At 34.2% G+C, this 25,668-nt stretch overlaps 1 protein-coding gene across 1 annotated transcript; it reads right to left on the bottom strand.

Annotated features, from left to right (window-relative positions):
• Nucleotides 1-4,775: 4,775 nt before the first annotated feature.
• On the bottom strand, nt 4,776-19,963 carry LOC123556192 (uncharacterized). The gene is made up of 6 exons (XM_045346757.2): nt 19,774-19,963; nt 19,511-19,628; nt 15,629-15,788; nt 13,423-14,373; nt 12,810-13,014; nt 4,776-8,238 (listed from the first exon to the last, which is right to left on the bottom strand). Exons 2-5 carry the CDS (start codon nt 19,619-19,621, stop codon nt 12,812-12,814), a joined length of 1,425 nt encoding a protein of 474 aa, XP_045202692.1. The 5' UTR covers nt 19,622-19,628; nt 19,774-19,963; the 3' UTR covers nt 4,776-8,238; nt 12,810-12,811.
• Nucleotides 19,964-25,668: the final 5,705 nt, after the last annotated feature.

Here is a 25,668-nt window from a genome sequence, read left to right as displayed (position 1 = left end):
CGATTAATTTATTTCGTTTTATCATTAAAGGCCCTTAATTCTATGGTTTATGGTATGTCGCACAAATAAACTGCATACAAGACTATGTGAATATAATAATATTCCATCAGTGCATCACTTCAATGTATACTTATAGTTTGCAAAAAAAAAAATATGTTTTATATTTCTGAATTATAAATTACCAGATCAGACAGTTTTGATAAATTCAGTATCTTTGAATACCTCCCCCTCTCTCTTTAGTTGGCCTTTTTAAGGTCTGCATTTTAATAGCGTAAAATTGGAGAAATTGTTTAACTGAATAAGAAATTTATCTTTTCTTGAATTTAAAGATAAAAACACCATGGGACTTTAAAGGCACGTGGAGGTAAAGGAACATTCGGCTAGACAAAAGTAAATATCTAATAATCCTAAACTATTTCAATTAAAACTGACTTCGGTCGTCCTTTATACTTTGTTAACAAAAATATTTTATCAGATTTGTAAATAATGTGTATTTAGTTAAATAGTGGTTAGCAATTTTAGTATGCCTTTTGACGGACCATGGTATGCGTACATTTAACAATATTTTCATTTGAAGTCAAGCTTAAAATTGACTGTCTCTTGAAAATAAGAGTTCGGGTATAATGTGCAAAGTGTTACTTTATGACACAAGTCATTTCTGTCCAAGCAACACCATATTATATGCGCGCCGCGCATTGTGTAAAGTCCAAAAAATGCCGCGGTTCAGCTCGGACATTAAAGATTGCACACCAGACTGGCGTTTCTGGTGAGTTTACATACCGGCAAAAAAAAAACAAAAAACAAAAAAACAACAATCTAGCATCCCTATACAGATGACTCTCGTGCTGTTAATGATCACTAACGATTCGTGCATTCATTGTTTATTGTTGATTTTCATCTGCATATACTGTCAGTGACAGATTTATTGTAACATTATCATAGTATTAGATGACGTCAACGTTGCGGTTTACGTTAACAGCGTAAATATGTCATATTGAGTAATTGGAAATAACTTCTTCTTTCTTAAGTAAACCACAAAAAAATATCCAATGGCATGTGAATACTAACCCTTATCATGCTGGACACGATTAATTCTGCCTTTGCGACTAGTGTAGATCATGATCAGCCTGCACTTCCGTGCAGTCTGATCAAGATCTGCACTGTTCGCCATTCAGTCAGTATCTTTTTTAGTAAGCACCCTTTTTAACAGTTAATGGTACTGTCCAAATTGAAAGATGGACAAGTTCATTTTAGAAATTTAGCAGGGTAAGGGCTAAACAAGTTGTAGGGACGCAAATACTTCAAAAGATTCAACCAGCTGGTAAGTTGCGGCCGGGTTAGCTCAACAGGTAGACGCCAATACTAGGAATGGATAGGTCGCGAGTTCGATCCTTAGGTGATAAAATATATAAGGTCCTTTGGAAGCGTGAATGCAATCAGGTACAATAGCAGACCCGGTCTGACCGAGTCTGTTCATGACAGGTAATGAAAAGTGTAAATTCTATTACACAGATATTAAATGGACCCCTATGACCCCAAAGTACCTAGAAATATAAGGAGTATGTTTTAAATAAACAATATGTCTAAAATTATTTCTTCTCCACCTCTTAATCATACGGAGAAGTTATCAGTCACTTGCAGAGAAGAAGTCAATACTAATACAGAATCCAGAAACACTGGTCAGGTTAACATGATCGAGTTGTCGTAAACTATTTGAGTAGAAAATCCATTTTCTCTTAACAATTTAACTGTCGTTATTGATCGATTAAAAAAATGCCGTTTCGTGTGCTTTGTAATTATCTTAACACTGAACAAATGTAATTGCTCTTAACTACAAATCGAACTGACACCTTTTTTTCTATGTACAAGATTTATGAATGTGGGTGTAGGTCACTCAAATACAGTCAAGTTAAGCCAGAGAAAATCGAAAAAGGCGTAGCTAGATACATGTATAAATTGTTCGCAACTTGAAACGCAAAAAAGAACACATTTTCAGACTTGAAAATCAAGAAGTGAACATGTAATTAATTAGTATGTGATTTTGCTTCTTTTTATAAACTGTTTTTTTTTTTATCTGTAAAGCTCACTGCTACATGTGATAGCTGGGGTGTGTAGATAATTTGAAAATATTTGAAGAAATGTTGCTACAGGCGACTACAACAAAGAACACTGCCCTTGGGTTGTATGGAGAAGTGAAGGGAGGGCCGGGGTGAATAACGATTCTGAATTGTTGCCAGTAACCTATACAGAAGACTGCTGCTGGCAGCGTAAGAGGGAGGATGGTGCAAGATGCAGAAGACGATCTATTTACAGAAGCTTCCCAGCTTTTTTAGCGTGCAAGGTGTAAAGCTGTTAACCCGTGCCCTGCTAAATTTCTATAATGAACTTGTCCATCTTTCAATTTGGACAGTACCATTAACTGTTAAAAGGGGTGCTTACCAAAAATATACTGACTGAATGGCGAACAGTGCAAATCATGATCAGACTGCACGGATGTGCAGGCTGGTCATGGTCTACACTGGTCGCAAAGGCAGAATCAATGGTGTCCAGCATGATAAGGGTTAAGCATCAGTGCTCGGTACTTTTATCCAACTGTCAATGGTTTTTAGTTGGAGGGGCTTGAAGTCACGAACCCTGGAGTGGTAGTTAGACTGTAAAAACTAGACAACTACGTCCGCTCTTGCAGACTTTGGGCTACTGTGACAAAGAGCACTACCCTCGATTGTTTCAGTTCAATGAGTAAAAATATCCATGAGGCTTAAGCTTAAAGTCTCATCCAAAAGACATTTGGGTGAGCAGGGGATTAAAATCGCGACCTCTGGCTTCCTAGACCACTGGGCCAAAACCATTGGTCCTCATTTATCAAAATGTGCACGGGCCTCCGATTTAATCATTTAATATTTCATGTGTAATATTAAACAGATAAATTTCATTTGGGATTATCAAATCAATAAGTGGATAGACCGTTTATGAAATATATGATCTTTTAATCTCCACAAACAGAGGATATACTGGTGTAAACCAATTAATCAATTGAGGATTCGATTTTTAATATTATATTTAGAATGAAAATAATCAAGGTCGCTGCAAACCGTTTTTTTTTTGTATTGATAAAGCATATTTATTAAAAATGTTGCATAAAACCATTACTTGTGCATAAATGATAAAGCAGATAAATTAGTCTTGCACCGAGATGAAAAAATGTATAAGAATAAACAATTATGAAAATTAAATAGTTTATAGTCAAATCATTTATTTCTATATATTATATGTACTTTTATAATGTGTAGCTGTTCAGTATAATCTTTTATGCCTTGCCTTATACCAGTTTCTTCTAAAAGGACTACTATCAATTGCCAACCTTAGCCTGACTCAGAAGCCAAATTTTGTTCATTTAGATTTAATTATTCTCATTGAAAAACACAAATTACTTATAAAACATAACTTATTGCTGCAGGCTCAACCTATAGCTTGAAAAAGGGCCATAACTTAAGGTATTGAAGATAAAAAGATTGTGTGGTTTCAACCTTATAAAACAGATTAATAAAATATTCACAGTGATAGATCTACATGCTTGAAGAAACTTTGTGTCATACTAGTACTAATGATTTTAAACAATTATAATATGAAATGGACATTTTTTTGTTTTCTTTAAAATATAAGTTTTAATGACTAAAATTCATTCTCTGATATAATACTAATTAATGTTATTAATGTGTTTAAAATGTTGCTACCATTAATGATATACATTTGATATACTTTTTGAATCTTGACATTATATTGTATATACCAATATGTTTTGTGGTGAGGAGATATGCTGGAATCTGAAAATAAGATATACATTCTGTTCAGTTAATATTTAGATATACTGGAGTTAAATTAACACTTGTTAGTTACCTAGCTACACTTGCAGTAATTTTACATAACTAATTTTAGATATTGGTACTACAAGGCCACTCAGCTCAGCTGGTTACAAAAACTAGTCCAAAGTGACTTCCCTCTCAGTCACAAATAGCTACCATTATACAATTACCAAGTAATCTGATTCATTCTAAATCCTGATCATTTTAGCTGCTGTATGAAAGAATTGTATTGGCATATGCCACAAAACAAATTCTCCTTATCATGATAAAAGTGCCAAAATTCGTTTACCCTTAAAGATTTTTGGTTTTCATGGGTAATGTTATATTGTTAAATAAAGGTTTGGCCAGAAAAAATTGTTCAGTTTCTGGAACCACAGGTGTTTGTAGCTCAATCAATAAAATAGTGTATGCAGGTTAGATCTCTTGAGTATATAAGGGTTTTTCTTTGTATCATAATTTTGCACTTTGAAAGTCCCTCTCACCTAATTGGTGGCTATGTCATATATGGCACCACAATATTTATTTATTTTATTTTGTTGGGTTTAACGTCGCACCGACACAATTTTAGGTCATATGGCGACTTTCCAGCTTTAATGGTGGAGGAAGACCCCAGGTGCCCCTCCGTGCACTATTTCATCACGAGCGGGCACCTGGGTAGAACCACCGACCTTCCGTAAGCCAGCTGGATGGCTTCCTCACGTGAAGAATTCTACGCCCCAAATGAGGTTTCGAACCCACATCGATGAGGGGCAAATAGTTTCAAGTCAACGACTCTAACCACTAGGCCATGGAGGCCCCGGCACCACAATAAAAACAATCACAACTACAACAGCTCTTAATGTAATCTGTTGTTCTATGGATCTTGTCAAAACTGGGACTGGTTAAAATGTAGAAGAACCACAAACTAAAAGATCTATTAATAAAGATTCTTTATGTACAATTTCTAAGACATCACTGGTAACAAGTTACAATATACAACTTACAGCATTAGCCCAGCTTAAAGACTTTTTCCTTATGTATAAATGCTTTTGCTGCAGAACACTAGAGGAACCTTGTTGTTACTAAAAAATGTTGTCAGGAAGGGAATGCCAATGGGCTAAAACATTGTCAAATATGAAAATCAAAATGATGATAGATCTGTATTATTTGACAGTATTTTAATTATAATATTCCCTATTCAACAGGTTACCATTAAATTAATCTAACATTCCCTTCAAACAACTGAAAATAAAGAATTGAGCTGTTCCATGAGAAAACCAACATGGTGGCTTTGTGACCAGCATGGATCCAGACCAGCCTGCACATCCGCGCAGTCTTGACAGGATCCATGCTGTTCGCTAATGGTTTCTCTAATTGCAATAGGCTTTGAAAGCAAACAGCATGGACCCTGACCAGACTGCCCGGATGCACAGGCTGGTGTGGATCCATGCTGGTCGCAAAGCCACTATGTTGGTTTTCTCACGGAACGGCTCAATTTATAACAATGGTATAAGTTTACAAGTAAAGTCATCTCAATCCACTCTGACCGGTAACAGACAAAACTGTCATAGTAAATCTAGAAGATATACTGTATCTAAAATATAAATAATTTCATGTTGTCTTAATAAAATTTATGAACACATATTGCTTCAAAAGCATGTCTGTATTAATCTTTATAGAATATCTGAATTATTTCATCAATTCTTTCAGCTTCCATTTTTTATCATTTAAAAATATGCTATGTTCAAATTCACCAATTAGTTTAAATGTATGAAAAGTGCCTGGAGCAATTTGGCTGGTTATCGATCTTGGCTCAGACATTATGCCTACAAACATTATCTGCAAGTCTGTGGATGACCGGATGAAAAGTGTTTGACTTAGAGAGCGGACAAGGCTAAATTCGCAATTTTTCAAGTAATTCAAGGGCCATAGTCCAAGAATGCCTGAGGTAATGGGCGTATAAAAAATACTCGTCCTAAAAAAAGAGAAAAGAGTAAAAAAAAAATTCTACAAATTTTCTCAAAATGGTTAGCAATTTCACTAAGTTGTTTGAAAATATTTTCATGGTAAATGTAAAACTATCCTATTTGACCTTTGATGCATGTTGTCGTAACATTTTTGGTAATAAAGTGAACTATTTGAAAATAAAATGCTTAAAACCTAAAAAGACAACTTTGTGATGGACAGGCAAGACAGGCAGAGGACAAAAAACAACTTTTTTGGGAAACACACAAACCAAACTTTTAAGGTGTACTCATTCAAACATCTTCCATAGGGAAGTAGGTATAATCATTCTTGTTAAAAATCACCCTTTACTGAATTTTCGGCCACCTGGTCTTTATCAAAACATGAAAAGTCATTAAATACAGCTATGTAACATCAAAGGCCAGGTAGCCAAAAATTCAAAAAATAGCAATATTTAAGAAGAATTATTAAAGAGGTGTAGCTTAAACATGTTTATATATTCAACCGGATGATTCTACTTTCCAAAATCGTATACAGTCAAACCTCCTACACTGACCACCAGCCAGACAGCCAAAGTATGTGATGTGGTCTTCATTCTCAGGTTACAATACACTACAAATGTTTAAATCAGAAATGAAATAGAGCTTTTTTTTAGCCATGTAGTCCCCATAAACAGGTGGCCTTTAGCACAGATTTGAGTGTATTAGCAACCGATGAAGAAAATAAACCAAATATTCTTTTACTGATTTTATATCCTAAAATTGGGTCATATTCCCTTTTGAAAATTGTATTTCTTTTCTTTTTTTAAATTCCCAGTCAAAATCTAGAAACCCACCTCATTAAAAAGAGTAATTTTTATAAATATATAAAGAGAGAAAAGTACACAAAAGTGTACAAGTCACACATTTATCAGATTTCCTTGCAAATGTAAGAATATACATATAACATAAATCCTTATCTGAGAAAATACTGCAAACATTCCACACTTCTGCAGGTACTGGGTTATTTTCTCAAAAAAGTTGAAATACTGTAGCAGTTCACACACAGAGAACACAACATTGGTTTACAACAAGACGGACATAGATAAAACACCACTACCTGAGATCTGACATAATGTCTAAATATAATAAGTATACATAACAAATACGCAATCTTGTAAATATCTTGTAAATACAAAATGTATCTTGTGGACTTCTACCAAACTATCAAAGAAAGCATTTTCTTTACAACAAATAAACCTTGCTCAACAGCAGTAAATTAAGTTACTTTGTACAAAACCTGTAGAAATCTTGTGCAAACTCTTATCATGCTAAGTTTCTAAAATGAACTACTCTATTTTTCAATTTGGACATTACCATTTATAGTTCATAGGGGTATTCACTGAAGATTTACTGACTGAACAGCGAACAGTGCAGATCACGATCAGACTGCATGGACATGCAGGCTGATCTTGATCTGCACTGGTCGCAAATGCAGATACAATTGCCGCCAGTATCCTGAGAGCTAAGAAACAAATCTGACATACAGTAATTTACAAATGGATATAAAACTCCATGTTGACCATCCTCTTTCAACACTCTGTATTTATGATCCTCTGGAACAGAACAATTCAATGCAGTGAGAGGAAAACTAATGCCCAAAGTCTGAACATTTAATTACATGACAGGGATAGATTTCAGTTAGTAACTCTAAACAGTTTTTTCACTTTAGCCCTACAAAATATGGTGAATAACTTTAGACTAGCCATAAAGCACTAACTGTGCAGTCAAATTATAATAAACTCTATTCACAGCTGAAATTGCACACACTGTTTCCGCTGAATTCGTGAATATCCTATTAACCAAGTTGTGGCATTTATCTTAACTTCACAATATTATAGACTTATATATACAGTGCAAATTGCACAGCTCTTCTTAAAACTTTTCTGGCAAAAAAATATTTAACCAGGTGTTCATACACCCATAAACTAAAGTTTGTCTCCCCAATGATTTGTTCAAATATGTTATCACTTGACAAGGCTTCTAAGGCAAAGAATTCCAAAATACTATAAGCCTTATACATACTGTAATAATTTAAAATGGCATAAAAATCTTCATCTGCTGGTAACAGTTCTGGACACAAAATCTCAGCAACTCTGCAAATCCAAGTCTTGGAAATAAGATTACTTCAGAGAGAAATAGGTAACATTCAAATTTCTGAGTGTTTTCCAACGTCACAATCCTGCAAAATTTCCATTTTCAGAAGTACAATCCTGTACAATTATCACCTCTACGACTGCTGTGTCCAGTTAAATGCCTACTATCAAAAGTTTATCAGTCACATGCTGCAGTAGTTCACTTATCAGCCTGCCTGAATTTCATACCAGTACAAATCTGCCCCACATAAGCTACAAAGAACTTCTCCAAAAGGATTTGTCTTTGGAACATAATGTCTGAAAACAAAAATACATGCACATGTAAACAGACAGTTATCATGACAAGTTAATTAAATAAATTATAAATTACTTAACATTATGCTAAAAATATCACCTTCAAGAATAATCTTTGTTTTTTTACTAATAAAATTTAATATATGTTACTTTTTATCACTTTTTTTTAGATTTTGATGTTTAATACCTGGAAACAGGTACTACTACATGTATATATTAAAGTCATGACGAAATCCCGTCAGACAGATGGACCTGTGTGACAAAAAAATGGCTAGGTCCTACATGGATGGTTATGGTGTCAAACTGTATGTCTGATATGGTACAGAGTGGGTCAGTTTTTACTACCGCCAAACACCCTATACATTTTTCATTACTTCCCACAAAACATCATAACAACATCCACTATTAACATATCTAATTGTTTTTGTTAACACTTGTGTAACGACATGTTTTCAGTCAGACGGTTGCCCTGGGTCGTCTGTCAGAATGTCAGACAAGTCTTGAAACTCTTTCTCCATGACTGATAACACCAAATGTTTATTGCTTGACTACTGATAATTGCTTTTTTTTTCTTTCTACAAATTTAAATACTAACAAGAGCACCGCCTTGCGGGTGCTGATGCTCATCTGATTTTTTTTGTATAATAGAAATATTGTCCTACCCATGATTTTCTAAGTCTAAAAAGGGCCATCATTCTTGCAAAAAGCAGGATAGAGTTATGTTTCTTGATGTAGTGTCCACTTATGATGGTGAAAAACTGTTGCAAGTTTTAAAGCAATAGCTTTGATAGTTTATGAGAAAAGTTGACTTAAACATAATATTCAACCAAGAAAATGATTTTTCTAAGTCCAAAAGGGGCAATAATTATTGCAAAAAGCAGGATGGAGTTATGTTGCTTACTGTACAGGGTCAGCTTATGATGGTGAACAAGTGTTGCAAGTTTCAAAGCAATAGCTTTGATAGTTTAAGAGAAAAAGTTTACCTAAACATAAAACTTAACCAAGAAATCTGATATTTTCTAAGTCCAAAAGGGGCCATAAATCTTGCAAAAAGCAGGATGGAGTTATGTTTCTTGCTGTACAGGGTCAGGCTATGATGGTGAACAAGTGTTGCAAGTTTTAAAGCAATAGCTTTGATAGTTTAGGATAAAAGCTGACCTAAACATAAAACTTAACCAAGAAATCTGATATTTTCTAAGTACAAAAGGGGCCATAAATCTTGCAAAAAGCAAGATGGAGTTATGTTTCTTGCTATACAGGGTCAGCTTATGATGGTGAACAAGTATTCCAAGTTTCAAAGCAATAGCTTTGATAGTTTAGGAGAAAAGCTGACCTAAACATAAAACTTAACCAGGCAACGCCGACGCAGACGCCGACAACCGCTCAAGTGATGACAATAACTCATCATTTTTTTTTCAAAAAATCACATGAGCTAAAAATGAGTAAACGAGTTTTTACAAATACATACTACTTAGACCTTCTTAAAATATTTTGACTTAAGTTTCTTTGTACCGGGTAATTATTTTAACAATTACAGTCAAAGACGACCTTTTGGAACTGAGAAAAAAGTTGTCTTTCCGGACAGATGGTCTCTAAACACAAGAAAATTTACACTGTTTTATGATTACACAGGAAGTGAAATAGTGGCTTTTATGAGGGTTGTCCCAGAAAATCGTAGACTTTTTTATTATTTCAAAAATAAGTGATGCATCAAATAATTATTTTAACTGATGTTATTTCATTGTATACTCTACAGGACTATAGAGTTTAAAATTAAACATCTGTCATATTAATTGACTACTTTTTAAATAATGGACGGCAGTCAGTGCTAGTCGGCGCACAATCAATTTTCCCACTTAACATTAAACATGTTCGTTTTAAATTAATGTAACTTACCTGATATACATCTCACAAGATTAAAATTTATGTCATCGTTAAGAGCAACTTGTGGTGTGTAATTACCGGTATGTTGCGTTTCAAGACTTTGACATCACTTTGAAGCGCAGAAAGTATTAAAGTTTTATGTTGCTCTCTCTATGAATCACTCCCCTAACCTTCCTTAAAACGATTTTGTCACATAAAGACAAGTGTCCTGCTAACATTTGCCAAACTTCCCAAATTTTCCACTCCTCGTTTTACTAGTTAAGGGGTCATACCGCGATCTACGCAAAATTTTATTAATATTTTCTGCGCCACCAAATTATCTGACGTCGCAATTTCTGAAATGGTGTGCAATCATTACTTTCAAAATTACGTCATTGTTTTAATGTCAGTGATGTCAAAGACTTGAAATGCAAGATAATTACACGCCACACATTGCCATTAATGACGATGTAAATTTTAATCCTGTGAGATGTTGTCACAAATTGACATACGGGCCTTAATTTATCTGTAGTGTAAATGCAGGTATTGCATCATTTTTTTGTAAATTTTTGAGTTATTGAGGTAAATGTCAGATTTCACGCATAAAATACCTCTCATGTTTTTCTGTATTTCATAACTTAAATTTCCATGTAAATTTCATTAAATTCTGTTCAGTAATAAGAAAGTTGATATTTTATAAACTTCAGTAATTTATGTTTTTATCCCCAAAACCACTATAATGGGCCTCAAATTGTCAATTTAAATTCGCGCCAAAGTAGTTAGATTCCCCGGCTATATCGTGAATCCCGTGAAAATGACAATAGTCGGAGTCCATGGCTTAGCCGTGAATCCCATGAAATTTAGTATTTGGCGGGACATTATCCTTTAAATAGACTGGACTAGATATGCCTTGCGCACACCACCTTACGACTTTATAGACGAATCTATGTCTGAATTATTTTCTTGCTAGAAATTTATGCTCGATCGAGGTAAGAAATTTATTTGTTAGATTTTTGTATGATTTTTGCATTACGATTTTTATTTGATAAATTTTTGTTCATTCTACAGAATTTTGTAACATTTACTTTTCGGCATGTGATTTTGGCTAGTTTCGGTATATCAGGATAATTTATTAAATTTTTCAGACTTCTGTAAATTATTTAGAAAGAGGAGTCTAAATGTTTCATTTATATAAGATGTAAAATTTATACTGAAATTTGTAACATGATATTTATAAAGTACTTTGTTTCAAAAACTTATGTCAAACATTTTGTTAATTATGGAACGCCATTACTGCAGTGTATTGTTATGTATAAATCTATATGGCAAGTCTAGTACCATGTATGTATATATTATTGTAATTTGTAATTGTGTGCCAGTCTATAGCACATCTAATTAATGTCCGTTTTAGTATATGGCATTAGATATTATATGGATGCCAACTATGATATAACATTTGATTTATATTGAATTTTGTTAATTTGTAGTTGTAAATAATGGCTGCAGTTTATCATTTCCATTACTATAATGTTTCATCATATACTTTTCATATCTTTTTCATACTTTAACTTTAGTCTTTTAAGTAATTAATTTTGGTAATAATGGAAGTAATAAGTGACGTATTTTAATCATGTGACGTTTGAACTTAGTAGCACATATATTTTGTATAAGTAGCACGTATTATTTATGGGAGCCTACGGAGGTATGGTGTACCCAAAGGAGCAGTTTTATGCCCTGACTTATTTGTTTTGCTATGGTGCTTACCATATGTTATATATTTTAGCTTCTTCCGCCAGACGATTTTACCTGGTGATGTCATAACCCGGAAGTACAATGCCCGAGGTTCACTTGTCTTCACTCGCCTGGATGTGATATTCCCAGCGCAGAGCTTACGTCCCCTGGTTGTGCCGTAAACCGCAAAGACGATGATTTTTGTTATCCTCTGAAGTCAGCTCAGGGATGCAATCACCTACCACCATAGGGAGCCAACACGGAATCAACGTATTCACGGTTTAAAGGGACTGTATTTTGAATTTAGAAGCTACGTTTTGTTTGTGCTACTTAAAGATCACAATTACATTAAAGACCTGTGTCACGTCAGATTAGAATGGAAGTATAAGAACTTTTGTATCTAGAGATACTGATTTTTTTTTTTTTTTCTTTCTTATAATCAGTTTTTTTTTCTTTTCATATCTATTCATTGTAAATAATCATCTTTTGTAAATAAATTTGTAAATATTGTAAAGGGTGTTGATTTGTTTTGATGGTTGCTGTCGCCGGTACGGCCTTTCCTGCCACAGATGTATATCGGGTAAGTTACACCAATTTAAAAGGAAACAACTTCTTTTTGTAGTGGGAAAATTGAGCGTGCGCCGATTAGCACTGATTACTTTCCATTATTTAAAAAATACTCAAATAATATGACAGATATTAAATTTTAAACTCTATAGTCCTGTAGAGTATACAATAAAATAACATCAGTTATTAAAAAATAATTATTTGTCAGATGCGTCGCTTATTTTTGAAATAATAAAAAAAAAGTCTACGATTTTCTGGGACAACCCTAGTATAAGCTGGTTTTACAGTAGCAGCAATTATACGGATGTGGTACTTAATGCAAGTTTGACTGTCCTAACAAATGGACAAGATTTTCTGAATTTCAATATTTTTTACAGAATGCTGGAGGTATACTTCTTTAGGCACACACTCACCTTCAGTCGGAAGGTCCATGTATATGTATCTGTGATGTGATAAGTTCCTGACCCCTTTGTATGACTCGCCCCTTACATCGGGGCCGTCCGCACTTCCAGTACACTGTTCCGCTACTGCTCTGTTTGTCCTTGATGTATAGATAACCATTCAGCATAAGGTTGAAAGTGTTCGATTTCTTCCGTGACTGTTTGTAACAACTTATATCTGGAATAATTTTTTTATATGAATAATTTTTATGAACATAAAATAACGTAAGAACATAAATTAAAATCTAAATCTTTGTTAACTTTTTGTTGTAAGACAATATTTCATTTCTTATTTGCATTTTGCAATCAGAATTCAGATAAAATACTCAGCGTTCCTGGATATTAAACCAGTACGTAATTGTTCACCACAAATAAATGATGTGTGAACCTTTTAAATTACTGAAGCTCTTAGATTTATTAATTACTCTTCAGTCAAACCATAATATGAAATCGCGACATCTAACAGGTTGTCTCATTCATGCTCTAAAGCAACAAGTTGAGTGGGGGTCTGTCTCTTTAACAAGGAGTAACATCTAAGGACAAATACCGACACAATTAACAAAATAAGCAACAGAAAAATTCTCACTTGGTGTTATTGGGGTATTAGTCGACTTTTCTTCTGCTGTTAATTTCACGTCTTCCAAACATTTATCCCTGTTTTGATAAAATTCTTCGACCATAGGCAGAGCTATCTCCTCCTCTTCTCTCCGCACCCTTACAATTTCACTATCCTTATTCTTTTCTTCCTTATTCTTATCTTCTTGAGAAACTTCACAAATATCTGATTCCTCCAAACTGTTGTCATGGTAACCATTTTTCTGAACGATAATTATCTCTTCCCTGCCTTTAGATTTAACTGACCTTGAACTTAAAACTGCATTTCCGCTAGTTCTTTCCTGGTTTGAACAGTCACTATCGATATACACAACAAAATCTTTACTCTGCGATCCTTCTTCCACTTTATTCTCATTATCAACATTACCACCATATTCCTCCATGTCATTCGGCTCAATTTTAATTGTTATTACTTTATCTCCTGATGTTTCAGCACTTCTAGTGTCATTTTCTTGCACTGTATCATTTAACCCAGCTGATTCATCATTCTTAACATTTCTGCCTGCCCCCGGAGATATTGTCGGAAAGAATTGTGCAATAGGAATCTTTTTCGGTTCCGAACAACCTTCTGTATTAAAACTACTAGGATTAAATGTATTATGAAAATTGAACGAGCGTTTCCTTCTTAGTGGCGGAAGGCTTGTGCTGCATGATGTGGAGCTGTTTTTTCTCTCCTTTTCTTTACCTTCTCGTAAAATGTTTTTCACTAATTTCGACACAGTTTCATCAATAGCTTTATCCTCGTGATCTTTCTTGCGATTAAACTGTTCTATCTGATGCTTTTTCATGTGCATGAAAGTTTCCGGTTCATCTGAGCTAACAGACGACCTTGAATGGTTGTTTTCTCTTTGACAAATTCCTTGTTTCAAACTACAACAGCCTGAAGAACCTGCTACATCACCAGCTAGACTGTGTGTTTCACCTAAAGCAGATAAAATATTTTTCTACTGAGCAAGCATGTAATCAATAATTTCAAACAAAGTCCTGACGTCGTAATTTTGTCAAAATGGACGTAATGTGGAACATGTCTTATAAGACTCCCAGTAGTATTGACATTTTCAATGGTATTGCATTCAAATTATATGTTAATAAAAATTTGTTTTGACAAATTGTCTCTTATCTGAATATATCTTCAAATTATTTTCTGATATTGGCAGAAACTGCAGCTGTTTAGACTAGAGTATATTAAGGACAGATTTTATGAAACACGTTGTACTATGCAAAGCCAAAGCAACTGAATAAACAACAGCAATGAAACTAGTCCTATTGCTATTCAAGAAATTTATTTACAGTAGACTGAACAACAGGTGTTTGTAAAACTTCACAGGCAATTGGGTCTGTAAGTTAGTATTCTTCAGCCTTAAAATTTGACCTAGTAACCTAAAAAAATCAACACTGACACAAATTAGGTCATATGCAACTTTTCCAGCTTCTGATTGAATAGGAAACCATGTGCCCCTCTCAGTCTGGCATTATTTCATTATTTTGGCATGGGTAGGCACCTGGATATAACCACCAACCTTTTGTAAGTCAGCTGAATGGCATTATCGCATGAAGATTTCCACATCCCAACCCAAAATGGAAGAGGGCAAGAGCTTTCAAGTCAGCAACCACTGATGCCCCCAGATAAAGAAATTGGAATTCTTAATAATTGTAAGTCAAACTTAAGACTATCAAAAACTCTGGTTTTTACAAACAGATAAAACACTTCCAAAATTCCTTTTTAGTTGCTGCTATTTACTATTCTAACACGACCAGCAAATAACTACATACATGTAGAGCAAAATCAATCTCCGGTTATTCTGCAATAAACCACTTGACGTCATCAGATCCAGGTGCATAGCATGGTCGTAAAATGTAGTTACCATTATTTTCTAACCCTGTTGATACTAGTATGTCGTGTTAGAATTGAAATAAGTTCCCAAGTGTGATTTATCGTAGAATATCCTGTGTTTTTCGTTCTTATGCGAAACAATATATCACTCAGGCCTATGGCCTTCGTGATATATTCTTACGCATAAGATTAAGAACTCAAAACACGTGTTATTCTACGATAAACCATGTTTGGGAACTTATTATTTCTTAAGTATTTACCTGTACTCAGTTTAAGAATTCAAAGATTCAAAATATAAAATTTCTTTTATACGACATTGCATGAAAAAAGAAATTCTACATACCAGTAAAAAGAAAACGGACAAAATGGTCCATAAAATGGGAGACAACTCCATCATGTAAGAATTTTTCTCCCTGGTCTGTGGAAAGCACTGAGTGAGTACCATCTACAACATTCGCTGTTACAACAACACTTTCCTCCCCTATCTCAGCAAGTCTTTGCAACTAAAACATAATATAAACAAGAGGGTTACTGACCTTAAAGCACTCACCTGTGTAAAAGGCTTCAAGAGTGTTTGTATAATGTAATGGGACAAGTACAGAGTTATATGTCACACTCAGAGGCATGGCCATCTTTGAACCTAGGGCAATAATTTGAACAATTATGGTAGAGAGTAAAACCCTGATATCAAGGCTCTAGGTATTATGGTTTCAGAGAAGATTTTCAGTCTCTTATATATAAGCCGGCCTACAGTATTATACATGTCATACCCGGGAGCTTAGGAATTTTCACCCTTGGACAGTAATTTGAACAAATATAATAATCAAACTCTGAAATTGTATGCCAAATATAAAGGCTCTAGCTATTATGGATTCAGAGAAGAATATTTTCAAAGTTATGTTATATATATAAGCCTATAGTAATACATGTTACAAACAGGGACGTGACCTTTTTTTTACCCTAGGGCAATAATTTGAACAATTTTTGGTAACAAGTCAAACCCTTATATCAAAGAAAATATCAAGACTCTAGCTATTATGGATACAGAGAAGATTTTCAAAGTTTCTTATATAAGCATATAGTATAGACATCTCACACTCAGGGGCGTCAACATTTTATGACTCTTGGGCAATAATTTGAACAAACATGGTAGACAGTCAAACCCTGATATCACAAGCCAAATATCAAGGCTCTAGCTATTAAAGCTTCAGAGAAGAAGATTTTTAAAGTTTAATAGACGAAAACCTATTCTTAATTACAGTGACTCGCATGTTCAATGAAACAGTAAAACTTCAATAACTTTGAAAGAGGGCCACCTAGAGATCATTTTGTAAAGTTTCATTAAATGAAATTGTTGGCAACAAACGGACAGATACAGTGTGATCACAATAGCTCCCCATGAGCACTTTGTGCTCTGGTGAGCTAAGTTATGTTGTACATATATATTGCATATACTGTTTAAAGGCAACTGCATCATAAATACCTGAAAAATGTGAAAGTTAACAGAAAAATCAGCAGAGTAAACTAAAAAAAACGTTTGATTTAATAACGCTACAAATAAAATTTGATGAAGATCCATTTGGCAGTTCATGAAAATTTTTTTTAAATGTAACAGTATAAAATTTCTTCATTTAGCTCTAATGGCCCCCTAAAAGGGGCCAAGTGCCCCTGTTTAATAGAATTTGGAGATCGCCACAAAGAGAACATGTTTGTGTAAAATGTTGATGATGAATGCTGGACAATCCATCAACAGGTCTATAGATCTATACTATAGATCACCCTGAACCTTCAATTCAGGCGAGTTGAAAAGGGGTATTGATCAGGTCGGATATCCGGGCACTTCACCGATAACGTTGCGTAGCAACAAGAGCGAGGTGAAAGTAGACGCCATTTTGTAAAGTGAAAGCATTGTGTGTATCACGGGTGATCATTGTTTTTATTAATTTAAAGTGATTGAATGGAAAAATAAAAAGATGCCAAAAATTTATAATGTTACAGAATGCACCTGTATGCATTTGTTAATCATTTGTGAGAGAGAAACCTATCGTTCTTTTAGTTTCCTGACGTGAAATTGAACAATGCATCGCCGATTTAAATGGAGTCGTGCATGCGGCAGACAAAATCCTGACGGCTCTGAATGGATACCAACTGCAAAGTATATTTACATTAGCAGTCAGCACTTCCGAAGTTTTTATTATAAATTTATTTAATTCATGCCGTAATAATCGCAAGAAATCCGATCCCCTTACAGTTTAAGGACGTGAAAATAAACTGGGTAAGTGGGTCTCTCTCTCCATTCCAGTCGTTCTGTAGATGGCCTCCAATTATAAAATCTCAAATAATATTTTTTCATAAACCTTTTTGTCTTAAATACATTTCCAGCAATTTCATGTTTGTTTTTTAATAAATAGGCCTATTGTTTGTCAATATTTTTCTTCTTTCACTTAATTCATTTTTGATAAAATTATTTCTAAACACTCCCTGTCAACTCTGGACTAGGTCTAATTTGGACTTGTGAAATGTGTTACTAGATAATAATTGTAAAGGTTGATTCGTTAACATTAACTGTTATTCTATCAACACCTTCAATGTGGGATTTAATTAGCAGGTATCGTAATATTAACACCTATATTTAACCAGAAAAATGTGTGATGAATAATGGAGAGAGGATTATTCTAATAATTTCTTCAGCATTTCATAGGATAAAACAAAACAATTATGTATATAAATTTCATTTATTATAAAAACATTTTTTTTTCAATGTGACAATCCTTAAAAAAAATATAGATCTAGATATGAAAATATAAAGTATACATATATCTCTACAACATAAACAGCTAGTTTGTCTTAATTCATAAGTGAAGAGTCTTGAAAAAGTCGTTCCGACTTCATCTCAGTTTTGTTATATTTTCTGGTCCTTTAAATTTGGGATCATTGATTTCAACTCATTTGAATTTGAACATTGAATACCGCTTTAAAAGCCGGTGCTAGGGAGCGCGGGCAGTGTTGCATTTTCCATTAATGCTCATGAACAGATTCAATCAAACCCAGTCTGCAATTTTCACTGTTTGCATTGTTCTCGTTGCTTCCGGGGGATCTGCTTTTCAAATTATATTAGACATTCACAGTATAAAAATCATAAGTCACAGGGATCACTATGGAGACGAGTAGTAAGTATGTGGCAGGTTGGTAAAATCCAGTTCTGACCGGTTCTGTCCAGATCCTGGATGCCCGTCACTAATCAAAGAGACTGATTTCCTGTTCCTATCCCTTTGATGTACACTATGCCTCCAGGGACTTATGTTATTTGGACACTTGGCAGGTGGATGCACATTTTTGTTATTTGCATAACAGTATACCTTAAAGAGATTAATGACACCATAGTAATAAACCCCTTATTACATAATACAAAAATTATATAATCCATCTATTGTTTTATGTAAAAAATTGAGTTCCAAAACATTTCATTCAAATAGAATCTATTTTTTTAAAGGGACAATATTTTTGGAATATATACAAAAGAAAATAGATATAAAATATAAATGTCACATTCATTTTTAGGATTCTCACACAATGTATATGTACATAGATATAACTTATATATTACGCAAATGGAATCTTGCCATCCGAAGGGCCGAAGAACTGGCAGTACACAACATGTCACTTCTGCCACCAGAGTTTAGACACGTTAATAAATCGATAATTTCCAGTAAAATTAGAGAAAAAAATGAACAGGGAATAAAAAAACACAAATAAAACTATATTATGATCTATTTTATTCAAAAACAACATCGCCGAAAACTTGACAATACTCAACATATGTCACTTCTACCAGACCATTATTGACACGCTAATAAATCAATAATTTCCCGTAAAACTAGAAAAACCTTTCAGGAATACATTATAAATGGACAGGGAAAAATAAAAATTAAGAAATAAAAATGTATTATGATATATTTTATTCGAAAACAACATCGCGACCCGTACCGCTACTATAATCGCTACGGGTTGCTACGTGATACTTTCACCTTGCTGTATCTCGGATTTATCGGTTGCTAGGAAGTGACGTCACGCCGACCTGATCAATTTAAATTTACGACAGACAGACAAATAGACTACAGTCTAACAAGAATACAAATAGTAAAAAACATTGAAGTAAAAACAAACATGCGTATAAACCAACAAGACTCCTTGCTGAAACCTCAGACTTTCTAAAACTATTTACCAGTGATTGCATTTCATATTTCAATAAAATCCGAAGGATTTGTCGCTGCACTGGATCTTCCTTAACAGATTCCACCTTTTGATCTAGCATGAATCTGTCCAGCACCTCCATTCTTTCCCTGAAACAATATCATAGTTATGCTGGTATATATTTAACAAAAAGAAGCAATCATCATAAACACTGCACCCTCAATAACAGGAAATGCACAAGCTTTATCCGAATAATTACACAATCCGAACCCTAGATAGTCGTGCAACTATTACCTGTTTGATAGCAGAATTCGATTAATTTACAACAGCTACAGTCGCAGTAAATACATAATTATACAAAGAGTATTTTTTCAACAATATGGCGACGCAATTCGTGCATATTTTATGACACGAAAAAATCGATACAAATCAATGCATAGTCGATAATTTCATGCTATTCCTAATTATACATTACTTCAGAAGCCTTATTTATGTTAATCCAATTCTCCTATGTTTCAGTTGAAAAGGTGACGCCCTGTACTAATAAACCGTGCGTATATATGCATTTGTTTCGAAATGCAATACACTACGGAAAACTAGAAAAGTTCCAATATTCACTGTGATCCTTTGTGATTAATTTTAAAATACTTTATGAAAGGTCAATTTAAATCTCGGGAGGTAGCATGTGGTATCAATTGAAATTTAAATGCAATACAGTACGGGAAAACTTGAAAAAGTGCAATAATAGCAGTACTGTAAGGATTATACTTTGTGATTAATTAATGTTTTATAAAAGGTCAATTTAAATCTCGGGAGGTAGCATGTGATATCAATTGAAACTTTAATTACACAACTTATCTCTAGAAAATCTGGGATATAAATACATTGTATCATGGTTTACCTACTGTTAACTTCTATTTGTATCATGGTTTTCCTGCAGTGTAATTATAACTGTTAACTTCTATCTGTAATATTCTTCAACTGGGGAAGAGGTGTGCCTATAAGCCGTACTCTACTGTAACTAAGTTAGAGTGCATGTCTTAGGTCACGCCTACATACTGGTTCAGTGCCTAAATCCGGACAGTGCTTAATAAATCGGACACCGTTTAAAAATGCTTTACGATCATGATTTTTTACTGAAATGAACAGGATCGACGCAAACGAAAGCTTTGATGACCAGCTGTCAACAACAGTATACGAATGTAAGCTTTTCCAGAGAAAACTACCTTCAAATATCCGCACCGCATAAAGTGAACATTGTGTGTGTTGGGGATGACGTCATACAGCGCGCGCAAGTTTATTGAGGTGCGACGAGGTACCGATTAAATAAGAAAAATATTCTGCCTATTGCAGACGACTCTTTTTGTTTGCTGATCGAAACTGATGTAAAAACATGTTTTAGAATTCTGTACTACCCTCTGTATTTATCTAAAAGATTTAACCAATTTCTGTTATATATCAATTAATTCAATAGAAAAAAAAATGCCAGCATTTTGCAGACAAGGGACGCAATTCATTAGATAAAATCGGCGCAGTGTCATTATAATGATCCCCGTAGTTGTGTCAAAATGTATAACGACAGCGACAGAATCTGCATGTAAGAAAGAATAATTTTAAACATTAATTTTTGCTCAGATAAATTTTATTATATTATTGTTATATTTGGCAATTATATATTTAAAGTTAGAAACTAGTCCATATGATCACGTGATGAACAGTAATAAAATTTTATTCGGAAAGAGATGTTTGTATTTATTTACAGGACTGTATTTGACTGCTTTGTTTTAAACGAAGTCTTGTTTATTGTTATTTTTGGGTGCACATATTTGTTGCATTTTATACCTAAATAGTGTCCGAATATTTAAGCACTCTGAAGGTCAATTTTGACAGCTTTTACTGGCCCAATTCGGGTGACATTTTTATGATGAAATCAGCAATATACGATTTTGTTGTTTTGCAAAGAGATTTATAAAGAACCTAAAATTATACTGTTAAAATTTTGTGCACGTGTGGTTTCATAATGCAAAGTTACTGTCAAAAACCCACCAGAAGTGTCCGGATTTAGGCATTGGACCAGTATAGAATTCTGTAGGGAAATGTTGAACTTTCAGAAACCGTTCTCTATTTCAGCTAGAGTACACTTATCTTACATCAAATATAAGCTGCTCACGTGACAGTACAAATGTTTAAAATGGAATGTTAACTTGTCATTCAAAATTAGTAGCCGAATGCGTTGTTCATATTGGCGGACCATGATACAAATGATTTCTTATTCCTGAGAATATCTTCATTATTCTCAAAAATAATAAAACATCATGGAGATGCCAAAATTGGGGACAAAAAGATACGGAAAGAACTCTCTCTGTTTTGAGGCTTTTCGTATGTCAAGCGACCAAGACCAATAATTTCTCAGGCTGACCTGCACCTAGGTATGTACTAGCCCAACTCGTGACGTAATTATCACTTTCATTTCAGTCTGATATAACGCCCAATTCAGACGTAATCATTAGTGCTTAACATTCGTACATAAATTATAAGCCACACAGTATGAAAAACATAAGAAATACTTTAGTTTGCTGTTCTAGTAAATAATACATTTATCTCGTGAGCACTTCTAAACGTTATTTGACGTGTTCTGCATAATAGAAAAACAGCTATCAAATATATGCATCAACATACAGCATTTAGCACAGTTTGAAGTCGTGCTCGATTTGTTCACCAGACTGTATTCCGGGTATTCATGAAGGAACAAGCACATGAGAATAGATATAAATAAATCTCTCCCGTGATCTGTTTTGTTTTAATTTGTAATTTACCTGTTACGTCATCGATGGCGGAAAAACAAATTGATAATTTTACATCAGTGGGTGACTTTCTTCAGGAACTGCGATTTGCTCACGACATGACATAACGCGTGATACATAAAAACAAGCACAAGAATAAATTTGCTGTTCAAAAATAGTTTTCTTTTCGCCATTAAATCATCACTGTGCATGCAATCATGTCTGAAAGCATATCTATCTGAAAGACGGAAGTACCTGACAATTATGCCGATTTTAAACAGTCATTGCTTGTGACTCTGTGGACGGACCTTCAGGGTAGGTAACTAGAGTCACGGATTGGGACTAGGTATGTACATGCAACAAATATAAATGGTGCTCTTTACGTTTATTTTTAATTTGCTCACAGAGAAGCTGTGCAGGAAGAATAGACTGGATGGACCGATTGGATATTTAGACGTCAGCAAGAGCCAAGTACTTTAGGTTACTAGATAGCAGTGTTTTGTTTCTGAGCATTGTGTTTCTGTTTTATGCAACATTCTTTCAATTTCTGTAAAGGGTGAGTGGGGGGGGGGGGGGTGCTTATTCGTTTTGTTTACCCAACCTGAGTGTGGTGCTTATTAATACTTAATAATTATGAATTCTAAAACCGTGCATTTTCTTGCCCAGATTTATTATAAACAACGATAAATCGTTAGAAAAAATGTCCGAGTATGGAAATGAAGCCGCGTTTGCCCGTCTAACCCGATCAAACATGTAACGTATCTCTGTTGTTCTTTAATTTGGATAAGTTTTTATCTTAATCCAATGAAATGCATGCACAATAATATTAATAAGATAAAGCGCAATAAAAGTATGTTTGTATCCATTTCCCCCATGCCCTAATACTTTTATGCACGTATTTGTAAAAAAAATACAATTTGGGCAAAAATATAGCCCAAACCTTCACGTGTTCACCCCATAGCTTGTCTAAGTGAAAATTAATTCGGCCTATATTGCGGACAATTTCACGTGCAATAAAATTTCTACCGTGCTCAATATAATGTTAACTATGGAGACATGACGTAAGAGCACAGTCGGGTATTGCTCTCAATCAGAAGACTCTATTAAGAGAGACCGGACACATTAATCCAGTGGTAAACATGTCTGTGTACGAAACTAGTTGTCGTTAGTTCGAGCCCTGCTCCTCCAACTTAAATCACTAACATTGGTATAAGAATCCTGTGTATCGTTTTCTTTTCTTTTTATCTCTGGCACGCTAAAGAACCAGAGAAACATCTGAATTTGTTCTGTTTCTGGATCTTGCACAATCTACCAGCTAGAAGTACTAACAATCTTCTGGAGGAGTCGCCCATATTGGTTTCCGGAGGCAACTATAAATAAGCTGCCAAACAAACAAACATCTATGAAGGGATCATGACTGATTAAATGGTCTGAAAGATCAGCCGACCGCGAGTGTTGCTGTTTTGTTTCCGTTTTTACTGAAAATTATTGTTATAACGAAGACGTGTAATCATATAGCAAATCAAACTGCACTTAAATTTGACCTCCTACAGTTGTAACCTAGACATTTATATGCTGTTACTTACGCGCTAAACGGTAGTAAAACAAAATAATAAAATAATCATACTAACATAATTGTAATAGAAATCTTGTGCTGAACTTGCCACAGTACCATTCAGCAGTTTGGTCATAAGCATACGATGTCATAACATTTTGATGCCATACACAATTTGCGATAATATTTTAGTTTTTGAAATTTTCTTATTAGATAACTCTATTCACAAATAATTTGCGAGTCGTTTGATTTCTAGTTTACGTTCGAGAGCACTTTAACAACGCCTAATCGAAACAGTTGAAAGCATTTGATCAAATCAGATTTTCCCACTGTACTGTATAGATGTATGAAATGTGTATAAGGATATTAATGTGATAATTTTCTTGTGTTACACGAAGGAAACTACGGTACATGAAGCTCATATTCAAATAAATTTCATTCGGATGTTACAAAGAGCTATAAAAATAATTTATTTTATACTTCTTTGGATATTATTAGGATCGGTCGTCAGAGAAAAAGAATCAATAATTAAATAAAAATAAATTAATCAGTGTTTTCAATGATAAAAGGATAAGCTGAACGCCAACGGAAGTGACGCTGATGTTATCAGAAAAGTTCAAGTGGTGTTGTCAAAGGTGGAAACTTAAATCGCAGAATGTTCAGTATAATTTCAGTAACTCCTAAATGGATAATGTTTCTTCTTGTCATATTGATAAAATATCGGAAAATTTAGAAAAATGGTCGTTCATGGCTTTTTTTATCACATTTAATTTTTGGTAAAAGTGCACTGTGAATATTGACAGAAATGAATTTTAACTTAACATATCATAACAACATAACATTACATAACATAACATAATACATTGTATAATATGTAATAATACATACCTTATAAATAAACTGCATAGGACAAAATCCTGTAACAAAATCCTGTAACCAAGGTCAAATAACCAGAAGCGGGCATTATAACCGGTTCCTGGCCCACCATGGATGAGTGACACCATTTTTGACGTCATATGATCCTGTGTCGTCGCGATAAAAAATCGTTAACGTCGATCTTTTTTATGATTAACTGATTCAAATAAGCTAGTAATCTTTATGTTTATAGGTATATAATAAACAACTCATTAAATGGCAATGACGTTCCATATGTGGTTATTACCATTTCTTATCTTTTATTGGCACTCGGGCTAACCCCACGTGCAATACCGGTTTAGTCGTGCTAATTACCACTTTAGGCCCATCATAGCCGTTTTATAAGTGTATTATGAAATTTAACATAAAATAATGTATGTTTGACAATAATTAAATCGTATGCAAACAGCAAATTGTTAAAGCAATTTGATATAAATTACATCTATACATGTTTATATGTTATGAGAGCACATGCTTCACGTGTACATGTGACAACGGTCATGTTTCAAGTATTACAAAAGAAAGAGATATTTAATCGCCTCGATAGCCTAGTGTAGTGGTAGAGCGTCCACATCGAGTGCGGGAGGTCGTGGTCCCGATCCCCGGCCGCGTCATACCAAAGATGTGAAAAATGGTACCAGTAGCTCCCTTGCGTGGCACTCAGCTCAGCATTAAAAGGGAAACTGGCCTCTTCTATCATAAATTTGTGTACAGTAAACCAAAGAGATGAAAGGAAATCCGACTAAATAAATCGGAAAGGAAAATATGTTAGCGATTAAAAGATTAAAACATGGGTGACAGCCAGGTTTATGGTTGTGAATGTTCAGTGTTGCTAAACAAAAGAAGCACACATGCGCATGACAGGAAACGCCCGCTCGCGATTGTCGAAATTTTATGTTATTCATATTCGGCTTCTAAAGACACGAAAAATTCAAT

This window comes from Mercenaria mercenaria, chromosome 4 (genome assembly GCF_021730395.1).
Source record: "Mercenaria mercenaria strain notata chromosome 4, MADL_Memer_1, whole genome shotgun sequence".
Classification (NCBI taxonomy): Eukaryota; Metazoa; Mollusca; class Bivalvia; order Venerida; family Veneridae; genus Mercenaria; species Mercenaria mercenaria.
This window is presented reverse-complemented; position numbering and strand designations above follow the sequence as displayed.